At 35.7% G+C, this 23,429-nt stretch overlaps 1 protein-coding gene across 1 annotated transcript; it reads right to left on the bottom strand.

Annotated features, from left to right (window-relative positions):
• Nucleotides 1-19,055: 19,055 nt before the first annotated feature.
• LOC130977629 (probable purine permease 11) lies at nt 19,056-20,447 on the bottom strand. Its single transcript, XM_057902209.1, has 3 exons — nt 20,417-20,447; nt 19,957-20,214; nt 19,056-19,801 (listed from the first exon to the last, which is right to left on the bottom strand). The coding sequence occupies exons 1-3, from the start codon at nt 20,445-20,447 to the stop codon at nt 19,056-19,058; spliced, it is 1,035 nt and encodes a 344-aa protein (XP_057758192.1).
• Nucleotides 20,448-23,429: the final 2,982 nt, after the last annotated feature.

Raw genomic sequence — 23,429 nt, 5'->3', positions numbered from 1 at the left:
GTGTCATGAAGGTCCAAGTGAAAAGCTTGAGACTGAGTGGTTAAAGTCGTGATCCAAGGCAAAAGAGTGTGCTTAAGAGCTCTGGACACCACTAACTGGGGACTCTAGCAAAGCTGAGTCACAATCTGAAAAGGTTCACCCAGTTATGTGTCTGTGGCATTTGTGTATCCGGTGGTAATACTGGAAGACAAAGTGCTTAGGGCCACGGCCAAGACTCAAAAGTAGCTGTGTTCAAGAATCAACATGCTTAACTAGGAAAGTCAATAACACTATCTGAAATTCTAAGTTCCTAAAGATGCCAATCACTCTGAACTTCAAAGGAAAAAGTGAGATGCCAAAACTGTTCAGAAGCAAAAAGCTACAAGTCCCGCTCATGTAATTAAATTAATATTCATTGATATTTTGGACTTTATAGTATATTCTCTTCTTTTTATCCTATTTGATTTTCAGTTGCTTGGGGACAAGCAACAATTTAAGTTTGGTGTTGTGATGAGCGGATAATTCATACGCTTTTTGGCATTGTTTTTATATAGTTTTTAGTAAGTTTGAGCTACTTTTAGGGATGTTTTCCTTAGTTTTTATGTTAAATTCACATTTCTGGACTTTACTATGAGTTTGTGTGTTTTTCTGTGATTTCAGGTAAATTCTGACTGAAATTGAGGGATTTGAGCAAAACTCTGAAAAAGGCTGACAAAAGGACTGCTGATGCTGTTGGATTCTGACCTCCCTGCACTCGAAATGGATTTTCTGGAGCTACAGACCTCCAATTGGCACGCTCTCAACGGCGTTGGAAAGTAGACATCCAGGGCTTTCCAGCAATATATAATAGTCCATACTTTATTCGAAGAATGACGACGCAAACTGGCGTTGAACGCCAAGTACACGCTCCTTTCTGGAGTTAAACGCCAGAAAAACGTCATAATCCGGAGTTGAACGCCCAAAACACGTCATAACCTGAAGTTTGACGCCAAGAAATGCCTCTACACGTGGATTGATCAAGCTCAGCCCAAACACACCAAGTGGGCCCCGGAAGTGGATTTATGCATCAATTACTTACTCATGTAAACCCTAGGAGCTAGTTTATTATAAATAGAATGATTTACTAATGTATCAATCATCTTTTGATCTCAGTTTTGTTTTATTCTTCATCTTAGGAGATCATTGATCACGTTTAGGGGGCTGGCCATTCGGCCATGCCTGAACCTTCTTTTACTTATGTATTTTCAACGGTGGAGTTTCTGCACACCATAGATTAAGGGTGTGGAGCTCTGCTGTACCTCAAAGATTAATGAAGTTCTATTTTCTTTTATTCAATTCTCTATCTTATTCTTATTCCAAGATATTCATTCATACTCAAGAACATGATGAATGATGATGAGTTAGATAACCCTCATTATTATTCTCACTGATGAACGCGCGTGATTGACAACCACTTCCGTTCTACATGCAACACAAGCTTGAATGTGTATCTCTTAGATTCCCCAACAGAATCTTCGTGGTATAAGATAGATAGATGGCGGCATTCATCTGGATCCGGAAAGTCCAACCTTGTCTGTGGTGTTCCGAGTAGGATCCTGGGAATCCGGAAAGTCTCACCTTGTCTGTGGTATTCCGAGTAGGATTCCGTTCATGAATGACCGTGACGTGCTTCAAACTTTAACCTGCTGGGCGTTAGTGACAAACGCAAAAGAGGGATTCTATTCCAGTAGGAGCGGGAACCAACCGGTGATTGGCCGTACTGTGACAGAGTGCGTGCGTAGCTTTCACTGCGAGGATGGGATGTAGCTATCAACCATGGGTGATGCCTCCAGACTGGTTAGCTGTGCGAGTGACAGCCGTACAGGTTATTTCCCCGAGAGGAATGAAAGTAGCCACAGCTGATAGTGAACCCCTATACAAAGCTTGCCATGGAGAGGAGTAAGAAGGATTGAGTAGAAGCAATGGGATAGCAGGCGTCCGAGAGCTCTACAGCATCTTCATTCCGCTTATCTGAAATTCCTACCAATGAATCTGCATAAGTATCTCTATCCCTTTTATTATTCCTTTTTATTAGAACAATCCAATTATCACTATTACAAATGTTTAATCCGCCTAACTGAGATTTGCAAGGTGACCATAGCTTGCTTCATACCAACAATCTCTGTGGATTCGACCCTTACTCACGTAAGGTTATTACTTGGACGACCCAGTACACTTGCTGGTTAGTTGAACGGAGTTGTGAAGAAAATAAACAGTGCCATAAGAGTATACATCCTTTATAAACAAAATAACAAGTGATCACAATTTCGTCCACCAGTTGTCAACTTTTCTTCCCCCAATTTTGTCCCAATGTCATTTCGGGGCAAGACAAGGTTGCTAGTTGAAAAGATTCTTCGTATAACCTTCTTATTGTATTTTATGGCCATTTTTTGCTTGAAAACTTCCTCTTGAAGTTGTACCTCAGGAAAGAGGTCAGATTCTTCTCAGTAAGCTTAGAGGTTTTTAATCTCATTGTAGAGTCTAATTTTTGGGCTTCCTTTAGTTGCCTCTGTTGGGACTATTGCTTTGATGTCGTAGTCAAGTAGGTAATATATCTTCGGGTAAAGTATACTTTTTGTCCCTAACGTTAGCGATTTTTTTCAAAAATACCCCTAACGTTTAATTTTTGTCCCTAACATTTTTGATTAATTCAATTTTATCCCAAACGTTTTACATGAAATTAATGTCCAGGGATAATTTTGACTCAAATTAAAATGTTAGAGACAAAAATGAATGTAACTAAATATTAGCAGTATTTTTGAAGAAAATCATAAACGTCAGGGACAAAAAATATACTTTACCCTATATCTTTTCATTTGTGGGCTGGAGACTTATTCGATGTGCCTATGGCCTCTATTCGAGCTCTAATGTGTTGAGTTCTTTATTTGTGGGGTTGCTTCTAAAGTTAAAACTTTTATTGTAGCATTTATGTCCCAACTATTGATCTCTATAAATGGTGGCTATCCCCTCCTTTGTTGGAAACCTCATGCATAGATGAAGAGTGGATACTACTACAACTAGTCAGTTTAATATTTTCTGACCTATTAATGTATGATAGGTAAACGAGGTGTCTACCACGATGTAGTAAGCATTGATGGTATAGACTCTAGGACTTATATCGAATGTGGTATAAAGGCTTATGTACCCAAGAGTTTGGATTGAGATTTCTCCTAATCCGAATATAGTGTCTGGGTACGCCTTTAAGTGCAATCTGAGTTTTGGAGGTTGGCATTGGGCACAATTATTGTTATCACCAAGGGATTATCATGGCTAGGGGCCATACCTCTGATATCTTCTAGTGCAAAAATAATAGTAGAGAGTTCGGGGTGCTTATGGGATCTGACGATCTTTTTCTTTTCCACACTCACATATTCTTTTGTGGTCTTTTTCTTTGTTCCAGAGTTGGTAGTTATTTTGTCGACCTTGCTGAGGCTTCATGATCTCGGCGGTTTGTTCTAAGTTGATGTATTTTTCTGCCCTTTCTTGTACCTCAGACATTAAAGTCAGGTGTCTCTTCGAGAAGGACTATGAGCAAGGACCATCCCTATGACCATTGATGTATCCTATGATAATTGCTTCTGTTGGTAGATTGTGTATCTCCAAGCAGACTGAATCTTTCCATGTAAGCCCTTAGGGACTCTCCTTTTTCTTATTTAATTCCAAGCAAACTTAGAGCATGCTTTGTTTTGTCTTTCTAGATAAAAAAAAGTGAGTCAAAAAGTTTTTAGCTAAATCATCAAAGCATGTTATTGACACGGGGATGGTTTTCGAACCACTTCATCACTACTTTGGTGAGAGTTGTTAGGAAAGCTTTGTATCGTATTGCATTAGATGCATCGACCAAGTACATGTGATTTTTGAAGTTGTTGAGATAGTTAGGTGGATCAGTAGATCCATCATAGAGATCCATGTTGTGTCTCCGATTTCCTTTGTTATTGTAACTCGATCTCCAGTTGTTCAAATTGACCTTGATGACCATAAAAGAGTCCCATGATCTCTATAGCATTTTGATTTCCTGATCCTCCAAGGATGTGAATCTATGAACTCACTGCATGTCCACCGTGTTCCCCTTTGTCTTTAGAGGTGTTATGGTGAACAGATGGTGCTTGATCGTCAATGCAGTAGTCTCTATTTTTTTTTATCCAGAGTTGGATGCAGTTCATCCATCTTGATGTTGATCATCCACCACTATCAAAGATTGAGCTCTATGTCCCTAACAACGACACCAATGTTCTGAGGTGTACCTGAAACAGACTGTAAGCAATTGGATCTTGAGTAATGAGGTCTGCGATGATAGTGAAGGTGTCCAAGATAGATTCATGTCAGCTCCAGAATGGTGGCTGGTGGTACTTGAAAGGGACTCCGATGCTTAAATTAGCAAGGATTTAAGCTAATTTTATGTAGAATAAAGTTGAGAAATAACTGAATTTGATAGGGTATTTATAAGAGAGGTGATGAGTTGATCACTTCACTTGTAGATAGCGGGTGGTTTCTTCCCTTTTATCTTGGGAAGTTATTACACATTGCGATGATTACTGATATGTGGATAATATTAGAAGTAGTGGGGTGATAAGCTCTTGCTTGCCGCCCAAGTTGGGTCAGGCACAGGTTGTAGTACTCGTGCCCTGAGTAGGTCGGATAGGTTAACTCGTGTAACTCTTGGACTGATCTCTTTGAATCTAAATAGCTTTTACAGGTTCCATTGAGGACGGACTAACTCTTTTTCAGCAATGTCTTTAATTATTTAGGCCATGGTATGAACAGGTTAGTCTATACATTTTAGACTTTTTCGATTCTAAGTTGCAAGAGGGTCAGTTTTCTAATTATTTTATATCATTAATTGTCCTTTTCAGTTTTGTTTGCCAAGTGCAAAAGCTTTGAAACCTTTTGATCCTGGTTTTAATGTGATCTTTTTCATCTTTTTTTAGTTACTACAATTGAATCTTTTATGTTTATTGATATATAATTTAGTGTTTAATTTAAACAGGACCTATATTAGGTTGATTTTCTTTTTTCTTTTAAAAAATTTTGGTATTCTTTTTAAGTAAAAATTGATGTATTATGTAATTAAGAATTTATATATTTTTTATTTTGTCTATATAAATATTCAGGAAATACAAGCGATTAAGGCTTGTAAGCCTTACAAGTCCAATTAACGACTAACCCCAAAACGCGCTCCTAGTCTTACGTAGCTTTCACGCGCTATATAACAGATCGCGCGAATATATAACTTCTAATTTTAAAAGATTTTGTTTCCTTCTTTGTACTCCTTCTTGCCAAATTTCTTCGTTTTCCTTCTCGTGTGTTTTTCCATGCCTTTTCGATCGTTCTTTTCCCGTCCTTTATCACTGATTTGTTCTTCCTCATTGATGTGAGTTCTTCTCTCTGTAACTCTAGCTTCATTTTTTTTATCTTTTGGTTTCTGAAATCAAAGTTTGAACTCGTTTTGAAGATAATGGATGATTCAACCTCAGATTGTCAGTTGAATCAGGGTGAAGTAGATTTTGAATTTGAATCTAACGAAGTTTCTGAGGTTTGATTTACATCCAGCTAATTATAATTACTTTGAATTTTGATGCAGTTATTCGTCTATCATTGTCTAGCTGAATAATTCATGAACATTGACTGTGAAATTAATGCGTGAACATAAATCTGTGGATTGAATCTAATGTAGTAGTTTTGATTAATTATCCGTAATTTATAGCAGACGCTCGGGTGTAGATCAGAATTTTTTGGGTGTATTTTAGGGGAAGTGTGGGTGTATTTACAGTTTATGGATTTTTCGTTATTTTAGTTGAGTCGTTGTCGTTCGGGTGTATTAGATTAAAAATTATTGGGTGTATTTTTAGTTTTTGACATGGTGTATTCTGCAGCCTCTCTGTGTTGTTGATGACCAATTTGTTCCTAAGGTTGGAAAGACCTTTACCACCCTTGAAGATGCTGGAAAATTTTACAGGGACTACACCAAGGCTGCAGGTCTTTCTACAAGAGTTCAGAGCACAAATAGGAAGGGAAACGAGATTAAGAATCAATTGATTATATGTACCAGAGAGGAAAAATAGAAATCTAAAATATCTCCGACCGAGAAGACAAATTCCACAGCCGGTTTAAATTGTCCAGCAAGAATTTATATACACACATTGAAGGATGTTGGTGCTTGGATCATTTCAAAGGTTGTGCTGCATCATTCACACCCTTGCTGGCCAAGTAAAGCAGTGATGCTCAAACAGCACAAGGAACTAAGCATGTCTATTCATCGTACAATAGAGAATAATGAAGAGGCTGGTATTAGACCAAACAAAACTTACCAATCATTTGTTGCGGCAGCTGGGGGTCACCGCGAGTTAAATTTTATTGAAAAGGATGTGAGGAATTACATTACGAGAGAAGTGCGGAATGTTTCTGAACAAGAAGATGCAAAGGAAATTGGGAAATATTTGTTAAGAATGAAAGGAAAGAATCAGAATTTCTTTTTTGAGCTTGAACTCGAGGATGATCAATCGATTAAGCTGGCTTTTTGGGCCGATGCAAGAAGCAGAGCTGCCTTTGAGTATTTTGGAGATGTTATTTCATTTGACACCACCTACAATACAAACAGGTAATAAACTGTCCATGTTTATGATGCTAAATTAATGTTGTTTTATGAACCTGCCGCAGAGGTGTATATTGGGTATTTTTGGGTGTATACAAAGCATTTTTGGGTGTACGTAATGATTTTTCATTCTGCACTATGGTAATTTGTTTCAGGTATAATTTGGGTTGTGGTTCTTTTGTCCGGATGAATCACCACAGTCAGTCAATACTTCTTGGATGCGCTTTGATGAAAAATGAAGAAATTGAATCATTCAAATGGTTATTTCAATGTTGGCTTTGTTGCATGGGAGAAAATGCTCCAAAAGGGTTTTTCACCGATCAATGCGCATCAATGAAAAGGGCTTTAGAGGCTTGTATGCCAACAACAATTCACCGTTGGTGTATTTGGCACATAATGAAGAAGATTCCAAGCAAATTAAACGGGTACAAGGGACATGCAGAAATTGAACAAGAAATGAGCCAAGTTGTTTGGAACTCTCATAGTAAAGACTCATTTGATAGGAATTGGAATGATTTTCTGCTGAATTTTGGTCTTGTGGACAACAAGTGGCTGTCAGGTAATGTTTGTTTAAAATGTACAGCAGAGGTGTAAATTGAATTTTTTCGGGTGTATTTATAGTCTGTTTTTGGGTGTATTTTGCATATCTCTATGATGACTGTTATATATAGATTCCAATCTATCTGGATCACCACTTCTAGGCAGGGATGAGAAGCACACAAAGGAGCGAGAGTATGCATTCATTTTTTAACAAGTTTATTACCCGAAACAGCTTGCTTATTCAATTTGTCAAACAATACGATAATTGCCTCGGAAGCAGGGAGCAAGCAGAGAGAGAATCAGATGCTGAAATTTTTCATACAGTGATACCGTGTGCAACCAAATCCTCCATTGAAGCTCAGTTTCAAGATGTGTACAATCATCAAAAGTTTAGGGAAGTCCAAGCACAATTCAGAGGAAAGGCGAATTGCATCACTAGATTAATGAATTCTGCTCTAGGCTATTCAGTATACAAAGTTGGAGAAAAAGTTTTCAGCTCAATATTCAACAAGTTTGTGGTTACTTACGAGTCAGTAGCAGCCGAGGTAAAATGTCAATGCTTATTATTTGAGTCAAGAGGGATATTGTGCCATCACGCACTAAGTGTGTTAAGCTTTGAACAAGTAAGCCAAGTGTCACCTAGATATATACTGGAACGATGGAGCAAGAAGGTAAACAGGCGACACACACACATCAAGAGCAACCACGATGAGCCACTGTTGGAGCCAAGAAGCAAGAGGTTTGACGAATTGGTTTTTCATTCGCAAAATATTTGTGAATTTACATCAGAATCGGAGGAGCTGACTGCAATTCTGCACTGTGCGTACGATACCGTCATGGTTGAGATGGAATCATTGAAAGCCAAAAGGAAGGGGACATCTTCTTTATCTCACGAAGACGCCAACTTGAAATCCGTTAACGAGCTTCAAAGCCCTCTAAGGATTCGAACAAGAGGACGTCCAAAAAATAGGCTAGGTTCAAAGTTGGACAAACAGATTGCAAATGCCTCAAAGAAGAAGAAAACGAAAGCTTTAAACGAGGTAAAAGTGATGTTTTTTAAATATGCGGTAATTGAGTTTAATTTTCTCGTTAATAGTTTAGCTAATATGTGAGTTTGTTATATTCAGTTAAACCTCTTTGATGCTACATCAGTGGTGCATTCAAATTCTAGCCAATATCAAGGACGTGTTATGAATTATCAGTTCAGGGAACCAGCAGTAGCAGATAACTCTTTGGGTGTATAGTTACAGAACATGGGTGTAAAAGCACTGTTCTTTTGGGTGTATTTCTAAATTTTCTTGTGTTTCACATTTTACATATATATACTTCACAATCTGCTGTTTATGTTATAAAATATTGTTTGTTTTTTTTTTACTACGGTTTAAGGGTTTTAGGGTATATGGGTTAGGTTTTTAGGGTTTAGGGTTTAGAGTTTTAGGGTTTAGGATTTAGGGTTTAGGTTTTGGGGTTTAGGGTTTAGGGATAAAGCATTAGTGGATAGAAGTCTGGTGTATATTAACTTTCCTTGGGTGTAAAATGAGATCTTATGGGTGTAAAAATCAATGATTTGGGTGTATAGTAGTTTGGTTGGTTTAGGGTTTAGGGTTTAGGGTTTATGGTTTTAGGGTTTAGGGTTTAGGGTTTAGGGTTTAGGGTTTAGGAGTTAGGTTTTTAGGGTTTAGGGTTTTAGGGTTTAGGGTTTAGGGTTTAGGGTTTAGGTTTTTAGGGTTTAGGGGTTAGGTTTATGGTTTAGGGGTTAGGGATAAAGCATTAGTGGATAGAAGTCTGGTGTATATTTAACTTTTCTTGGGTATAAAATGAAATCTTATGGGTGTAAATATCATTGATTTGGGTGTATAGTAGTTTGGTTGGTTTTGGGTTTAGGGTTTAGGATTTAGGGTTTAGGGTTTAGGGTTTAGGGTTTTAGGGTTTTAAGGGTAAAGCATCAGGGTATAGTAGTTTGGGTGTATACTCAACTCCCTTGGGTGTATATTCAACTTTCTTTGGGTGTAAAATTTTATGTTTTGGGTTTATATCTCGTTATATGTTTTCCTTCATACTTTACCACCTGTAATACAGAGCTTTTGAATACAGTACAGACAGTTTAATAGCACATACAGTTTAACTATGAAAAATAATTTCATTGAATAGAAGTTGTTTATAAATGCAAATTTTTACCGCATGTGTTCTATTTACAAGACTACTTAATAGTTACATTAATCAGTCTAAATATCATTAGAATCTATCTGGCAATATGGACTCAATAACAATGAGGATGGCTTGGACAGTCTTATTACATTACTTCCTCTAATGGCTGATGACATGTCATCATGTCATGTTTTTCTATACTTTTTCATACAAGAAATTGATAATTAGTGCTTAAATATTGCATTCTTTTGTGCTTAAATGGTATATTTCTTTGATCTTTTGATTTGATAAACATTGTAGGAAATAAGAATAAAAAGAAGCAAAAGAGCACAAAATAAGCTAAAAAGGAGAAAAAAAGAGTTTTAGGGCACACTTTGAAGTTGAGCACGCTTTGGAACCTTAGGCCATACTGTTAAAAGCGTGGCCCATGACCATGGAGTCTTGACATGAGCATCATGAATTATCATGCATGCATGCATTTAATGACCGAACCAATAATGAAAGCATGCATGAAATGCATGAAACGTTAATTAATTAAGAGCCCGTTTGGGAAGTAGCAGAAGCAACTTTTTTTACTTTTGGATTATGAAAAGTCACAATCTGCGTGTTTGACACCATTTTAAAAAAAGCTTTTGACTTTCCGAAAAATTAATTTACAGCTTTTTGAAGAAGTAGAAATATATGACTTTCTGCTTCTTGATAAGTCATTCTACCACTTTTTTTAAAAAAATTTTAATTTCAAACCAAAAAAATTTATTTTCCTTCTTGACTCTGTGAAAAATACTGACCCTTCACCACCATTTTCACGCAAGGTCTGCTAGAAGTACTTGCCTTCCACCATCATTCTCATGCAATGTTCCAAATCTCACCATTTTTACGTAATGATTCATCTGATGGAAGTATTGATCCTCCACCACCATTTTTATTTTCATATAATATTGCATCTGAACAACTTATTGCATATATTCCTTCTAAATATTTTTTTTATCATTTTATCACTATATTGTTTATTATTAAATTTGTATTTAACTGTGGTATAAAATTTTAGTTTTAATTTTATTTTTTTCACATGTGATTTTATAGCTTGCTATTATTTTTATAGTTAATTATAGCAAGTTCTTGACCTTAATAAAGGAGAAGGGAGTTCTAATAGGAGTAAAAAATAAAAATAAAAAACAGCAACAAAATATACATTGACACACATTTTATATTTATTTTTTATTTTCACCTACCATATCATATAATATTTGTGACTAGGTTATGTAAAATCAACATTCAATATTGAAAAGTATTTGTTATCATCGTTATTTTAATATTCATTCTCTTCTGTAAAAAAAATTATTTTTTGAGTTATTTATCCAAACGATACAACTTTAAAATAAATACTTTTATAATTAAAAATTCAAACACAAAATAACTTATTTATAAGCTACTATTAATAAAAGTCCTTATACTTTAAGCTCTTTTTCCAAAAGAACTTATTTAAGTTATTTATCCAAACTGGGCTAAGGCCATGAATGCCATGGCCAATGAAAGCATGCAAACTTTAATTTCTAATGCAATTAACGTTAATGCACTAAGCATTATTAATTAAAGCCATGCATTGCAATTGGCAAATGAGTGCTTTAATGTTAATGCATTAAGCTTTATTAATTAAAGTAAATGCAAGCATGCATGTAACGTTGAAATGAAGAACGGAGCGCTCACCCATGAAGACAAGTGGAGAACGCCACATTAAAGCAAGGGCTAGCACTTTCTATTAGAGCGCAGCGCTCTTTATTTTAGCGCTAGAGGAAGGAGCGCCTAGCAATTGAAGACCAAGACACAAGGGAGCGCTACGTTGAAATACTTCACGGAGCGCTACAAGGAACCAGCAAAACAAGCCCAGCGCTCAAACGAAGAGAGCGCTACGCTAAAAGTTCTCACTTTTTCGTGACCTCTCCAAGGAAAAATCAAGGCACGCTACACCAAAAGGGGACAGGCAGGATTCGAACCAAGCACATGGAGGCATGAAGGAAGCGCTATTACTTTACTTGCAAGGAAATTGGGCAAGAGTGCAAACAACAAGGCTCGAATTGGGAACCTTCCACTCAAGGCAAAAGGGCGCTGCGCTATTCCTCTTTTCACCAAACGTTTCCTGGGAAGTGTCCTTGGCCCAAAAACCAATTAAATTCAATTCTTCACCAATTTAAAAAGAATGTAGAAATAGAAACTAGTTTGATTTGTAGAGGACTTTTTTTAGATATTTTTTAGTTTAGTTTTTTTTTTTTTTGCTCACTTTTACATTTTTGGAGTTTTGGGAATTGGGATAGAGAATTGAGTTCTCTTTCTCTTTGTTCTTACTTCTGCGCTCTTTCTCTTTGTTTTGAATCTTGGATTGAGATTGAAGGAATTCTGTTTCATTCTTGATCTGAGATTTCTCTTTTTTTATTTTCTGCATAATTCAGTGAATTGAGATTTGGATCTGAAGTTCATATGCTGTATTCATCTTTCTTGTCTTCTGCAAATTGTTCTCTGTTAGATCAAGGAAGGAATTGAGACCTAGACTTATTTTCTAGTCTCTTTGATCCCTGAGATCTTCAACTTCATTTTGCAATCAAGCTGAGTTTCATTTCTGTTTTGCTTCTTCAAGCAATTTTACTTTTCTGTTTGAGATCTGCTGCAACTTACTCCATTTTATTTTCTCTGATTGGTTGTACTTTGAGTTCTCTTGTTTAATTTTGCATCACAGCTTCCGAATTCCCTTTACTCTTCAAGTAATTTACATTTCTTGTACTTTAAGCTTCAGCCATTTACATTCCTTGCAATCTAAGTTTCAGTAATTTACATTACTTGTTCTTTAAGATTCAGCTCTTTTACTTCTTTTGGTCTTTAATTTACTGTCGATTCTCCCTCTCCCTTTTACTTTTATGCAATTTAGCTTCTGTTAATTACAATTCACTCAAATCCTCAATTGTTTTCTTAACTAAATCAACCACCTAACTAAAATTGCTCAATCCTTCAATCCTTGTGGGATCGACCTCACTCATGTGAGTAATTACTACTTGATGCGACCCGGTACACTTGCCAGTGAGTTTTATGTTGGATTGTTTTTCACACATCAATGGCTTCAGCTTTGTCTTGATTCATTTCATGGAATAGAATCCGGAAAGCATATTCTACTCTAAAGTGGTCCACCTCGTCCTACAGTTAAAAGGAATAGTGTTTAATCAACCATGTTAATTGAGTAAAGTAATACAGAGTTATTTAGTTTTAAACACATTTACCTGGATCCAGTTGTCTCACTCATACTTCAACCTTTTAATATTTTCGGGTTGAATTATCTCAAGCCACTTCATTACGTAAATAGCACAGTCATAGCTGAAAACCAAGAAAATAAATTACAAATTACATATTTGAAAATTTAATTTTCAGAGTGAAAGATTTATACCTTGTCTTTTGGCCTGAGATGTTAATTTATGGTGGTTCAATTTCCTTGTCCTTGTCCCTTGTCTTCAGAGGTGCCCCCCAGCATATACTCTAATTCGTGAAATTACATATCCCTTAAAACACAAAACAAATCAGTAATACATGGATAAATTTAATAAAGGAAGACACCCAAAGGAGCACAAACTTAAACCTTATTTTGAACAGAAATACACCCAAATATTAAAATACAAAACACAGAATCAACTTACAATAAATGCATTTAGGGTTATCGGACGGAGATTTTGTGTGATATGGGTCGACTATATAAAATTTTCACTTTCTTGTATCAGCCAACCATAACCACCAATGTTCTGAATGGCAAACAGATGCAAAAATCTGAAATATGTTCAGATTGAACACTGTTTTAATTTATTTGGCACATAAGTAAAAAATGGTAATAAGAAGTTTTAAAAATGAAAACTTACATAACGATGCGATGCTAATTTTTTAAGGTCCAAGAAGGGTATAAACATTGGGTAGTCTTCCACCCTGAATGGCTTATTGGTTTCAGGCCATAAGAATACCCCTTCTTGATGATTTACAATGGCCATGTTCTGCAAAAATTGTGAACCACCAAATGAATACAAAAAATACACCCAAACGAATGCAGAAAATACACCCAAATGAATACACAACTTACACCCAATTTAACACAGAAAATACACCCAAATTAAGACATAAAATACACCCAATTTAAGAAAGAAAATACACCCGAAGGAATGCAGAAAATACACCCAAAATTCGTTGAAGCAACCCTTACCACAATATCAAGGGGGAGACAGTATACTTCTTCTTGAAACCTTTTAATATTTTGCTGGTTTAGGATGAGGCACATGGCAGAGACAATCTAGAAAAAGATGCCGAAATCAATTTACATGAATCAGCATTGCATTTAATTTTGGTGATAAAAACATTTTTGTTATTGTAACATTACCTCAGCTTCTATATACATTTCAGCTGCGATTGATGCAAGGTGGACTTTTGACAAACTGTATCTATCTTGGGCTTGGAGTGTGCACACGGTGTCAAACTCATTAGTTAGTCCATTTGCGTATGTCTTTACTCGTATGGCCCAAATGTAGCATTTCTCTTTCATGTCAGAAGTATCTTCATTCGTCCTCGCAGGAGTTTCAAACTTCTCGAAACTCTCTCCACCACTCTTCTTTTGAATCTGTGGGCTTTTTCCTTTTGTTGTCATCCCACCACTTGCAATTTTTTCTACCAGATCTCCTAATTGTTCTAGCAATTTTGGGGTTTCAGGAGTTTTTTGCCCTTTCTCCATCTTGCGTTGCTGCCCCCTCCTGCATTGTTGCTTCTTCTTGGCTTGAATCAGTCAAGGTAAGGCTGAATAATGACATCGGATCTGTTTTAGGAACATACGATATGCTGTCCGTGCCATCATCATGAGCGCAGCAGCGTCTTCTGGGGCTGGATACTGCGTGATCATGCATAACGTATATTAAGAATAAGAAAATACGAATGATAACGAAATATTGATTTTAATCTGATGAACTTACATTTTTGATGGAGCTAGTGGAAGTGCGGGTGTGCTTTCTTCAGGTTTTTGGGGTGGTTCTGGAGTGCTGTAGGGTAAAATTAATTGTGTTATAAAAAAACTAGTCAGGGATCAATCGTGAAAATATAAACCCCAACAAAGATCATATACACCCCAACAGGGACAATATACACCCAAACTGTAACCAAATACACCCCAAGACTATTTCTTACCTTTTTGTAGTTCCTTCAATTTCTAGCAAAGGGGTTGGTTCATTTTCTGTCACAGGTGTTTCTATTTCCGCCACTGTGGTCGTTTGGGACAGCGGTAGACAAACTTGAATCGAAACTCTAAACAAGAAGAAAAATAAAAGGTTAACAAAGCACCCGAAAATAAAAAGATTATAAGGTTGAAATTTTCTTGAGAAACTCACATTGCAAGCACTTCGAACTGTGTCTCTTCCCTCACAACCATCATGTTCTCTTCAGCTAGCTCACTGGCTGACTCTTCAACTAGACTGAACCTAAAATACACCATAAGAAAGTCAAAAAATACACCCGAAACATTCAAAAGAAAGACAGGCTTTGTTTTTTGAGAACTTACATACTTGCATTTTTTACTTTTTTTTTCTGCCTTTTTTTTCTCGAATAAAATATTAAAGGGCTTTTTTTTTCTAAAAAAATATATACAGAATTAGAAGTAGAAGGTAATAAAAGAATAAAAACAACGGTTATTTGAAAGAGAAATTACATGCTCTCTGCCGGTTTGTTTATACTACTTTGATCAGTGTGTCCTTGAGACAAAGGATCATCACTTCTTAAGTTCACGTCCGGTATTCTAAACATAATAGAGTACATATTATTCACAAAAAATATCATACTCTTAAATCAGGATAACAAGATTTTATCAAATAAAGCTTCTTACGTTTCAGATGAGACATAGTGAGCTTCCGTCGATCGCAGGTCAGCTTCCTTCTCCCTAGCAAACAAGAAACAATTACTACTAAAGAGAACACCTTAAAATCTAAAATATACACCCCAATAAGACATACCCCAGTGCAGCAGATTTTTCATTGTTTTTCTTCTTCCTAGATTCCCTTAAGATTTCTTCTTCCTAGTTTTCTTCTTTTTTTTTTATCAAATAAAAAACATGTTAACAAACATAATTTTGATGATAAATGGTAACATAGCTTACAAAGTACTCTACTCATCATAATATTGAGCTTGTTCAGGAGATGAATCCTCAACAACGACCTTTTTCTTTTTTATTGTGTCATGGGGGGAAAAAACAAGTATGAATCAAAAACACAAAATAAGATTAATCAGAAAATACTATCCAAAGAAATGTTTACTTTTTGGGGTTCTGTTAGTCTTTTTCTTTGTTTTTGTTTCTCTACCAGTGATGATTCTTCGCTTCTGAAAGTTAATAAGAGATGCTTTGTTAATACATGAAGTTTTGATAATAAACCGAAAGGAAAGTAATAATAATTTCAGAACATTACTCATCATTCAATTCAGATTCTGAATCAGAATCCTCCTGAATCTTCTTTCTTTTTCTGGACTCCATTCTGGAAGACAAACATTCATTATTTAAAAACGTACTAAAAGGGACAAAATACACCCAAATGAAGACATAAAATACACCCAAATGAATACACAAAATACACCCAAATGAATGCACAAAATACACCTGACTGAATAAACAAAATACACCCAAGTATGTTACTTACTTTTTGGCTTTTCAGGTGGGTTGTTTCCTTGTTGGATCCTCTGAGTCTTCTTCATTCTCAGACTTAGAGGTAGAATGGTCTTCACTTTCAGTTGTTTCACTCTCAGATGATGATGATGATGAACTTGCCTTCCTTTTTTTGTTTTTTTGGTTTTTTCCTTTTTATCTTTTTTCTTTATTTGTTTTATTTTCTCCTTCGTTTCTGCCATCTTTACAATTCCCTGAAACATTAGAAATGTTAGTTAACAGCATTCACATAAATAAAATACACCCAAGATATTTTGTTCACTTACCATATGTTCCTCTATTTCTGCCCTCATTCTTTTAACCAACTGCTCTCTAGTCCAGTTGGTAATCCAGGGTTCTGGAGGTCTTTCTTCCCCTTTCTTGTCTTTATTTTTCGATAGATGGAAGTAAACTATCATCAGGACAAACAGGCAGCCGTCAATTGCCTTTTTCTTTTTCAGACTGTAATCTGTTATTCCCTTAATGATAAAATTTAGAACATGTGCTCCCCAGTTCTGCTCTGTTATTGTGTCCATCTTGAAAATTGGTGCCAGGTGCATAGGGGAGATTTTGTTATTGTGGTTGGTAACAGGAATGCCATCTGTATATAGAGGATGAAAATCTTCTTGAACATGAGGCGATCCTGTTCATTATCAACCCCAATAGTCATCATCTCATCTGTCAGACTTTTTAGGGTCTTCCCCTGGAATCTTCTAAAAATTTATTTGTTGTCTTCAGAAAGATCCTTATAATTGACTTTCTGAGGTGGTAGATCACCTACAAAAAGGGAAACAACATTGTATGAAAATTACTTGAAATACACCCAATACATCACTTGAAATACACCCCAATATGCCTTATATACACCTATGTTTGTAACCAGTTACCTGACGCGTTGAGGCCAAGCGCAGCCCCTATTATTTTTGTCTTACTTTGAACGAACCGTAGCCGGTTTCGATTGTGTTTTTCCCTAATTTAAAGGAGTTAACCAACTCCTTTAATATTTTGTGTTGCACCCTTAGTGGCGCCGTGGCGGGATGTGCATGAGGCCACCAAACCCCAAATCCCTAACAATTGCTTTCTTCTCGTCACTCATATTTATGAATTTCTCACTCAACAGAAGGGTTGCACACTTTAGGTCTTTGGTTTGCTGTAAACAAAGCAAAATTAGAGTCATATATATTTCTATTTTGAAAAACTGATTTGATCCAAGACATATATTTGTTCTTACATTTTTTGTACCTTGGTTTTTGCTTTCCATTTTTACTGCAATAAAATATACACCCATAGATATCAGTCAGATACACCCATAGATCAGCCACATACACCTATACAGTTTCTCATAATTATTTAATTAGATCAGTTCAAAATGATGTTCAATTCACTCAAACATGCATAAATATACAAGGTCAGGCTACATTACAAGGTCAAGCAATATACACCCATGGACAAGCAAATATTAGAATAGTTGCAACTGTTGACTATATTACAGTATATTAGTTCAGAAATATACACCCAACAAATTATGCCATATACATCCAACAAATTACTCCATATACACCCACAAAATTACGCAATATACACCGTCAAAATTGCGCAATATACTCCCAAAAATTGGTTACGAGAAGAACTAGAACAACAAGAACACCAAAACCTAGAACAACTAAGAAGAACAGTAAAACCTAGAACCAAGAAGAAGAGTAAAAGTAAAATGAGAGCTAGAACAAGAAGAACAGTAAAATCTAGAAGAATGTAGAAGAACAGTAAAACCTAGTTCTTCGATTTCGAAATGTGAAAAATCTACAAGATGAGTAAAATAGTAACGTAATTTGAGTAATATATCTTCGTTTTTTTTGGAGATTGTTGATGGAGAGTTCTATCTTGTGTTGATGGTTTCTGCTAATCTTCGCGACGAGTTCTATCTCTTCAGTTTCGAATGTTGCTCGAAAATGGACGGTTTGTGTTTTCTTCGAAGGAGAAGTGGAAGAGTGCGCCATAATGAGCGCTTTTTGCGAAGCGCAACCGTTGAGTGGCGCGCGTGTAATTTATGCTCCATTCAAAGGGAGTGACTGCACGTGGAATGAAGTCTGGGCTGGACAACTTGTAATGCTTATAGGGCTTTTTTACTTGTATGTGTAGCAGGCCCGATAAATATTTTATGTTTAGTTTCACAAATTTCTATATTTAGTTTGATAAATTTTTATTTATTTATTTATGAGATTTTAGTGTTTTTATTTTTTAAATTTTAGGAACAAAAATTTTATATTATTTGTATTTTAACTTTTTTTTTATTTTTTTTTTCTCTTTGATGACAATGAATGCTATACTTTTATCTCTAATATTTGTGATGTTTTTTTAAAAACGTTCCTAACATTTAATTACATTCAATTTTTTTAACATTTTTTGATTTTGTCAAAACTATCTTTTAATATTAATTCTATCTAAATTAATTCTATCTAAATCACTAACGAACGTAAGTAATCTAATACTAGGAGAATTTCTGATGTGGCAAGTAGTAACACATTATTTTTTTCATCAAAATTAAATTAAATACAAATAATAAAATAAATTTCAAATATTAAAAATCCTAAATCTCCAAATCTTTTCTCCTTCTCAAACAATAAACGCAAGAATAATAGAAACTTATACTAGTGTAATATTTTAATCAAGATCATTTACTTTTCTCTAATGGTAAATTTTAGCTTTATTCATGTGAATTAATTTGAGATTTTACAACAATATTTATTTGTCGTCACTTATTATACACGACAGATACTGAAAAATTTAAAGTTGTTCATCTCAAGGGTGTAAAAAAAGGTTGAAAGTTATTTCCGGTTTAAAAACCTTAGTTCTCATGCACATATTTTATTATTTAAAAAAAAATAAAAACAGAGTAAATATGTTCTAATTATAATTAGCTTGTGCAATGCACAATCTTAATAATCTCTCTCACCCTACTTTTGAAGGACGACACAGATCAGAAAATCTTAAACAGATCAACAAATTTAAAAAATTTTATTTCAAAACAGAGAGGATGATTGGATACTTGCATGTATCAAATTAACAAACTCCCTCAACATTATGAACTTTAGCTTTTCGGTCATCAAGATAATGCTGATATATATAAGAAAGGAATCCCCAAACTGCCAACAACAACGACACAATCATGTCACCATCCATCTTATCATGGAAGATGAAAACAGCGAAAATGGGAACCACAGGCAAAGTCAAAGTGGCTATAAGATTTGCGAACAACGAAGATACCTCCATAACCAAACCCACCATACCCACTGATGTTACTTGCCACGACACAGCAATCCAAAGCAGAGTCATCACATAAGAAAAGGTCCCCTGCTTGAAGTTCTTCATCTCATTGTTTAAAGTCGTCCATTCCCCGCTTGCGAACACCCCCACTACACAAGCACACGTGGCAACAAATGATTGGTAGAATAGAATCTCCAACACCGCATAGAAGGTGCCCCCTTTGATGAGCTGCTTCTCGAAAGAGAGCTGCACCATGGAGAGACAAAAGGAGAATGCAGCAGATGCGAAAATGGTGCAGAAGAATCCAATTATGAAGTAGTTATCGTACGGCTTGTGTCTCCAATCGACATCATCAGTGTTGATAGCAAGTAAGGCAGCAGACGCCGTCAGAAGTATCACGGAATTGAAAATAGGTGGCGTGAATTTCTGGGAATTAATGGAGTAAGAGAATAGTGCCGTGAACGCCAATTGGGTTGCACATAGTAAAGAATAGGTTGAAACAGGTAGATAGAATAGCCCATAAGAATACAACAAGTTGGTACCTGTCAAGCCAAAGCAAATCAAGATTTTAAGTAAAATCGAAAAAGTACATGGCGAAACCGTCCAACCCAATAAAAATTTTATAAAATCAATGGACTCATTTAAAATGGTAAAAGTTTTTAAGGTTTTGTAACGGAGTTTCTAACTACTATGGTACCTGTTGCAATCAAGCCAAAACCTATGTAGATGAGTGTTAAGGTGGAAACTTTGGATTTCGTGGGATACTTTTTTGTGATGGTGTTGTTGGTGCTATTGTCATTGGTGCCGTTATTGTGGTCGCATTTGGTAGGTGAGAAATAGAAGAGTAATGGAATTAGTAATGGGAATCCTGAAGACTGAACAAGTGTTGCCATCCATTTGCTATTGCCACCTTCATAATAGTAAAACCTTCCCAGAAGGGTAGCTGCAGCTTGGCCTGCTATGAGAAATATTACGTAAATGGGTATACGAATCCACCATTTAAAAGTTTCCAACATTTGTTCTGGCTTTGATTGTGATTGTTGTGGCTCTGCTTCCTATATATATCGCTCTTCACAGTGACAATAATGGTTTCTTCTGAGCAAGTTTTTCTCTTTTCCACCTTCTGAACAATACATCATTACATGTAACGAACGAACCTGGATCAGTCCTATCTTCTATGAACCACATAATGATATTCCTACAATCCATTCAGACAGCTAGTTACATGGCCTCCATGTAAGTTAATATTGCATGGAATATTTGTAACAGATTATTTTTTTTTATTTTTTTAAAAAGTTATTCGTAGTAAATAAACTAAAAGATTCGTATATATAACATTCGTCCTGGACGATAATTTCTTCTTTACTATACACCATCTCTAGTTTGTTTAAGAAATTCTTCAACTCAACATCAAGTTCTACATTCCTCGAAGGATAGAGAAAAGAAAAAAAAATGGATTTACATTTGAATTTAAGAATCTTCACGTCCAAATTAATTAAAATCAACATACATAACTTGGAAACCAAACCAGACTAAACAAGAAAATGCTATTGTTAACAATAATCTGCAAATAAACAGGGAAAGCAGTAGAATTGTACTAAAAATAAAGAAAAAAAAAACATAATTGAAACTCTTACGTGTGAACGAAGAAGTCGAATATTTTGTTACAGAAGAATCAAATCACAATTTGCCCTGATGTTGGAGGGTTCTTCTATGTAGGTCCATTGGAGGAAGGTGGATGCGTCTGCATCCACGCGCTATAGAGTGGAAGAGAAGAGAAGGAAGTTAGTTTAATTTTGATTGGAAAGACCAAATAAGGGAGCGCCAACCATAACCGCACGTAAGCATCACAAGTGACAGGTAGTTCAGTTCTAAAAAGAGATTAGCAGTTTAGAACAACACATATTAACGCTGTGCTAATAAAGGCTTTCTTTGCTAATAACTAAAATATATCCAAAACCGAACTGCTTGATTAGTTTTCTTAAGACAAAGTTTATAATAAGGTTGATATCTTACGTGTACATGTGTATATGCGAAGATGTGAATTGTCATTTTATAAATATATATATTTCTAATTGTGGTATTTTTATGATATTTTTATTGACCATATATAAGAACAATTTATTTGTCAGATTGAATAATTTTTCATGTTATCACATAATTTAGAGTTTAAATATTGATTTTAAGTATATATTTTTAAAATAGTCATACTTTACCATTAAAATAACTATTAGAATAATGATATTTTTACTATTAATAAATAATTTCTGAGATTGACAATATATATATATATATATATATATATATATATATATAGGGTAACGCTAGGGAGACAATGAAATATGTTTACAATGGCTACAATGGATCGTTTAGAAGGCCCAATTTAGTTTAATAGAGTAAATTAACCCATTAATAACCCTAATCTATTATAGCTGTTTAGTTAATCATACCACAAAATTTTAAGTAATTACATTTTTTCCCAAAATCCTAATACAGTAGGTTGAGGCTGTTTCACTCCCTATCCAAAACCCTTGCAATTGTTGCAGAACCTTGACCAGGAAGACCCGTCAGCGCCGCAAACGTCAACCACGGAAGGCGAACAGGGAACGGAAGCGCACCTACCGTGGCCGTCGAAAACACCCCGCCGTGACCGCCGCCGAGGCCGTCCGTGCTCCGCCTCCGATCAGAACCAAAGGGAGAGTGGCTGCTGAACATCCCGCCGTCACCGACCCACAGTCCGTCCGCGCTCTGCCTCCGATCAGAGCTGAAGGCAGAGGAGCGCTCACCCCCGAAACGAGCATTCGAACAGTTCTACTCGCGTGGGCAATGCCATCGCCGAGCAGCTGAACATCCGATTCGAGGAAATCAGCCGCGTGCTCATCACAGGGAAAACATCTAACATCATCAGCGAAAGATCATAACAATCTAAGATAAGTATGTGGCGTTATTCATTTTTCGAAAGGTTATCACTGTTGCGTGTTGTATTATAGATAGATTTTGTTGATGATATGAGTGATTAACCATGGTGAGAAAGCTTTGGGTGCGATGGTAGCATTCCGGAGATTGTGGAGTAGGTAGTTCATTTATGTTGTTGCAATTCATGATGATTTAACTTTAGCGCGGGAAAAGGACGAAAAAGTTTGTTGGTTTTGATTTCATATCAGTTTAAATTAATTTTTTTCTTTTTTTACTGTATCTGTGTGGACCATGTGCATCTAATTTGACGTTAACTTGCTTGACCATTGTTGAATCTTCGTTGATATTATCTTCATTTTTTTGGTGGCTTTGTTTTAGCAATTGATTAAAGTTTAGCGCGAATTTAATTGTGTGAATTTAATAAGGCTTGCTAATTGTTGTGCTTTTAATTGTATGAGTTGATCTGTGAGTCCGCTTAAATTCAAGCTGAATGCAGCATTTGTATGAGTCGGTATGTGTTTAATGTGCGCACTGGAGGGGTTTGTGAATTGTTTCTACTTATTTTTGTAGGGAATATGGTTTTAGTCGTTGGATTATGTAATTGTTAATTTGTCATGTTATGTTTTTTTTTCCTTGTTATAAAGTGAAAATAACCTTGCATTGCATTGCAGAGGACCAATTGCATGATCAGGTGTTAGCATACTCACAGCACCTAGCACAAGGACGTTGACGCGACGGGCTGAAGGATTACCACCTATGGAAAAGGTAAAGGGCAGGAAAAATTAGCATACTCATACTAGACTAAAACTTTTGATATGTTTGTTTTGCTTATACATTGGTTCTAGTCTTGAGAATTTATTTATGTGAAACTATGAGGACTTAACTATGGACCCTCTTTTACCTTTTGTAATTTTGTGAATATGTTGGTCTTCATTCACTCAGGCATGACAGTCTAAAAAATTCATGAAAGTGAACATCCATTTTCTTTGTGAAAGGAACCATCCATATTCTAGCTAAAACGAACATCCGTCTAACTATGTCTTTATTCATGGATTTATCTTTAGTTTTCCAAAATGGAACGACTTGAAATTGTTAAGCATTGAGTTCTTGAAATTTGAACTTGAGTTGAGTTTTCATGAAGCATTCTGAACAGATGTTACAGAGAAAATGAACATCAATTTTTTCTGTGAAAGTAACCATCTAGAATCTTACTATAACGAACATCCAGTCTTTATTCAGAGATTTATGTTTACT

Source organism: Arachis stenosperma, chromosome 1 (genome assembly GCF_014773155.1).
Source record: "Arachis stenosperma cultivar V10309 chromosome 1, arast.V10309.gnm1.PFL2, whole genome shotgun sequence".
Classification (NCBI taxonomy): Eukaryota; Viridiplantae; Streptophyta; class Magnoliopsida; order Fabales; family Fabaceae; genus Arachis; species Arachis stenosperma.
Note: the sequence above shows the minus strand (reverse complement) of the source record. Positions and strands in the feature narration are given on the sequence as shown.

Excerpts from the sequence above, each read along its gene's own strand:
- LOC130977629 (XM_057902209.1), bottom strand. The coding sequence starts at position 20,447 with ATGTGGTTCATAGAAGATAGGACTGATCCAG. Across the intron at positions 20,215-20,416 it reads AGAAGATAGGACTGATCCAG|GCCAAGCTGCAGCTACCCTT; the intron begins GTTCGTTCGTTA and ends TTCTCATAGCAG. Across the intron at positions 19,802-19,956 it reads TTTTGGCTTGATTGCAACAG|GTACCAACTTGTTGTATTCT; the intron begins GTACCATAGTAG and ends TTGGCTTGACAG.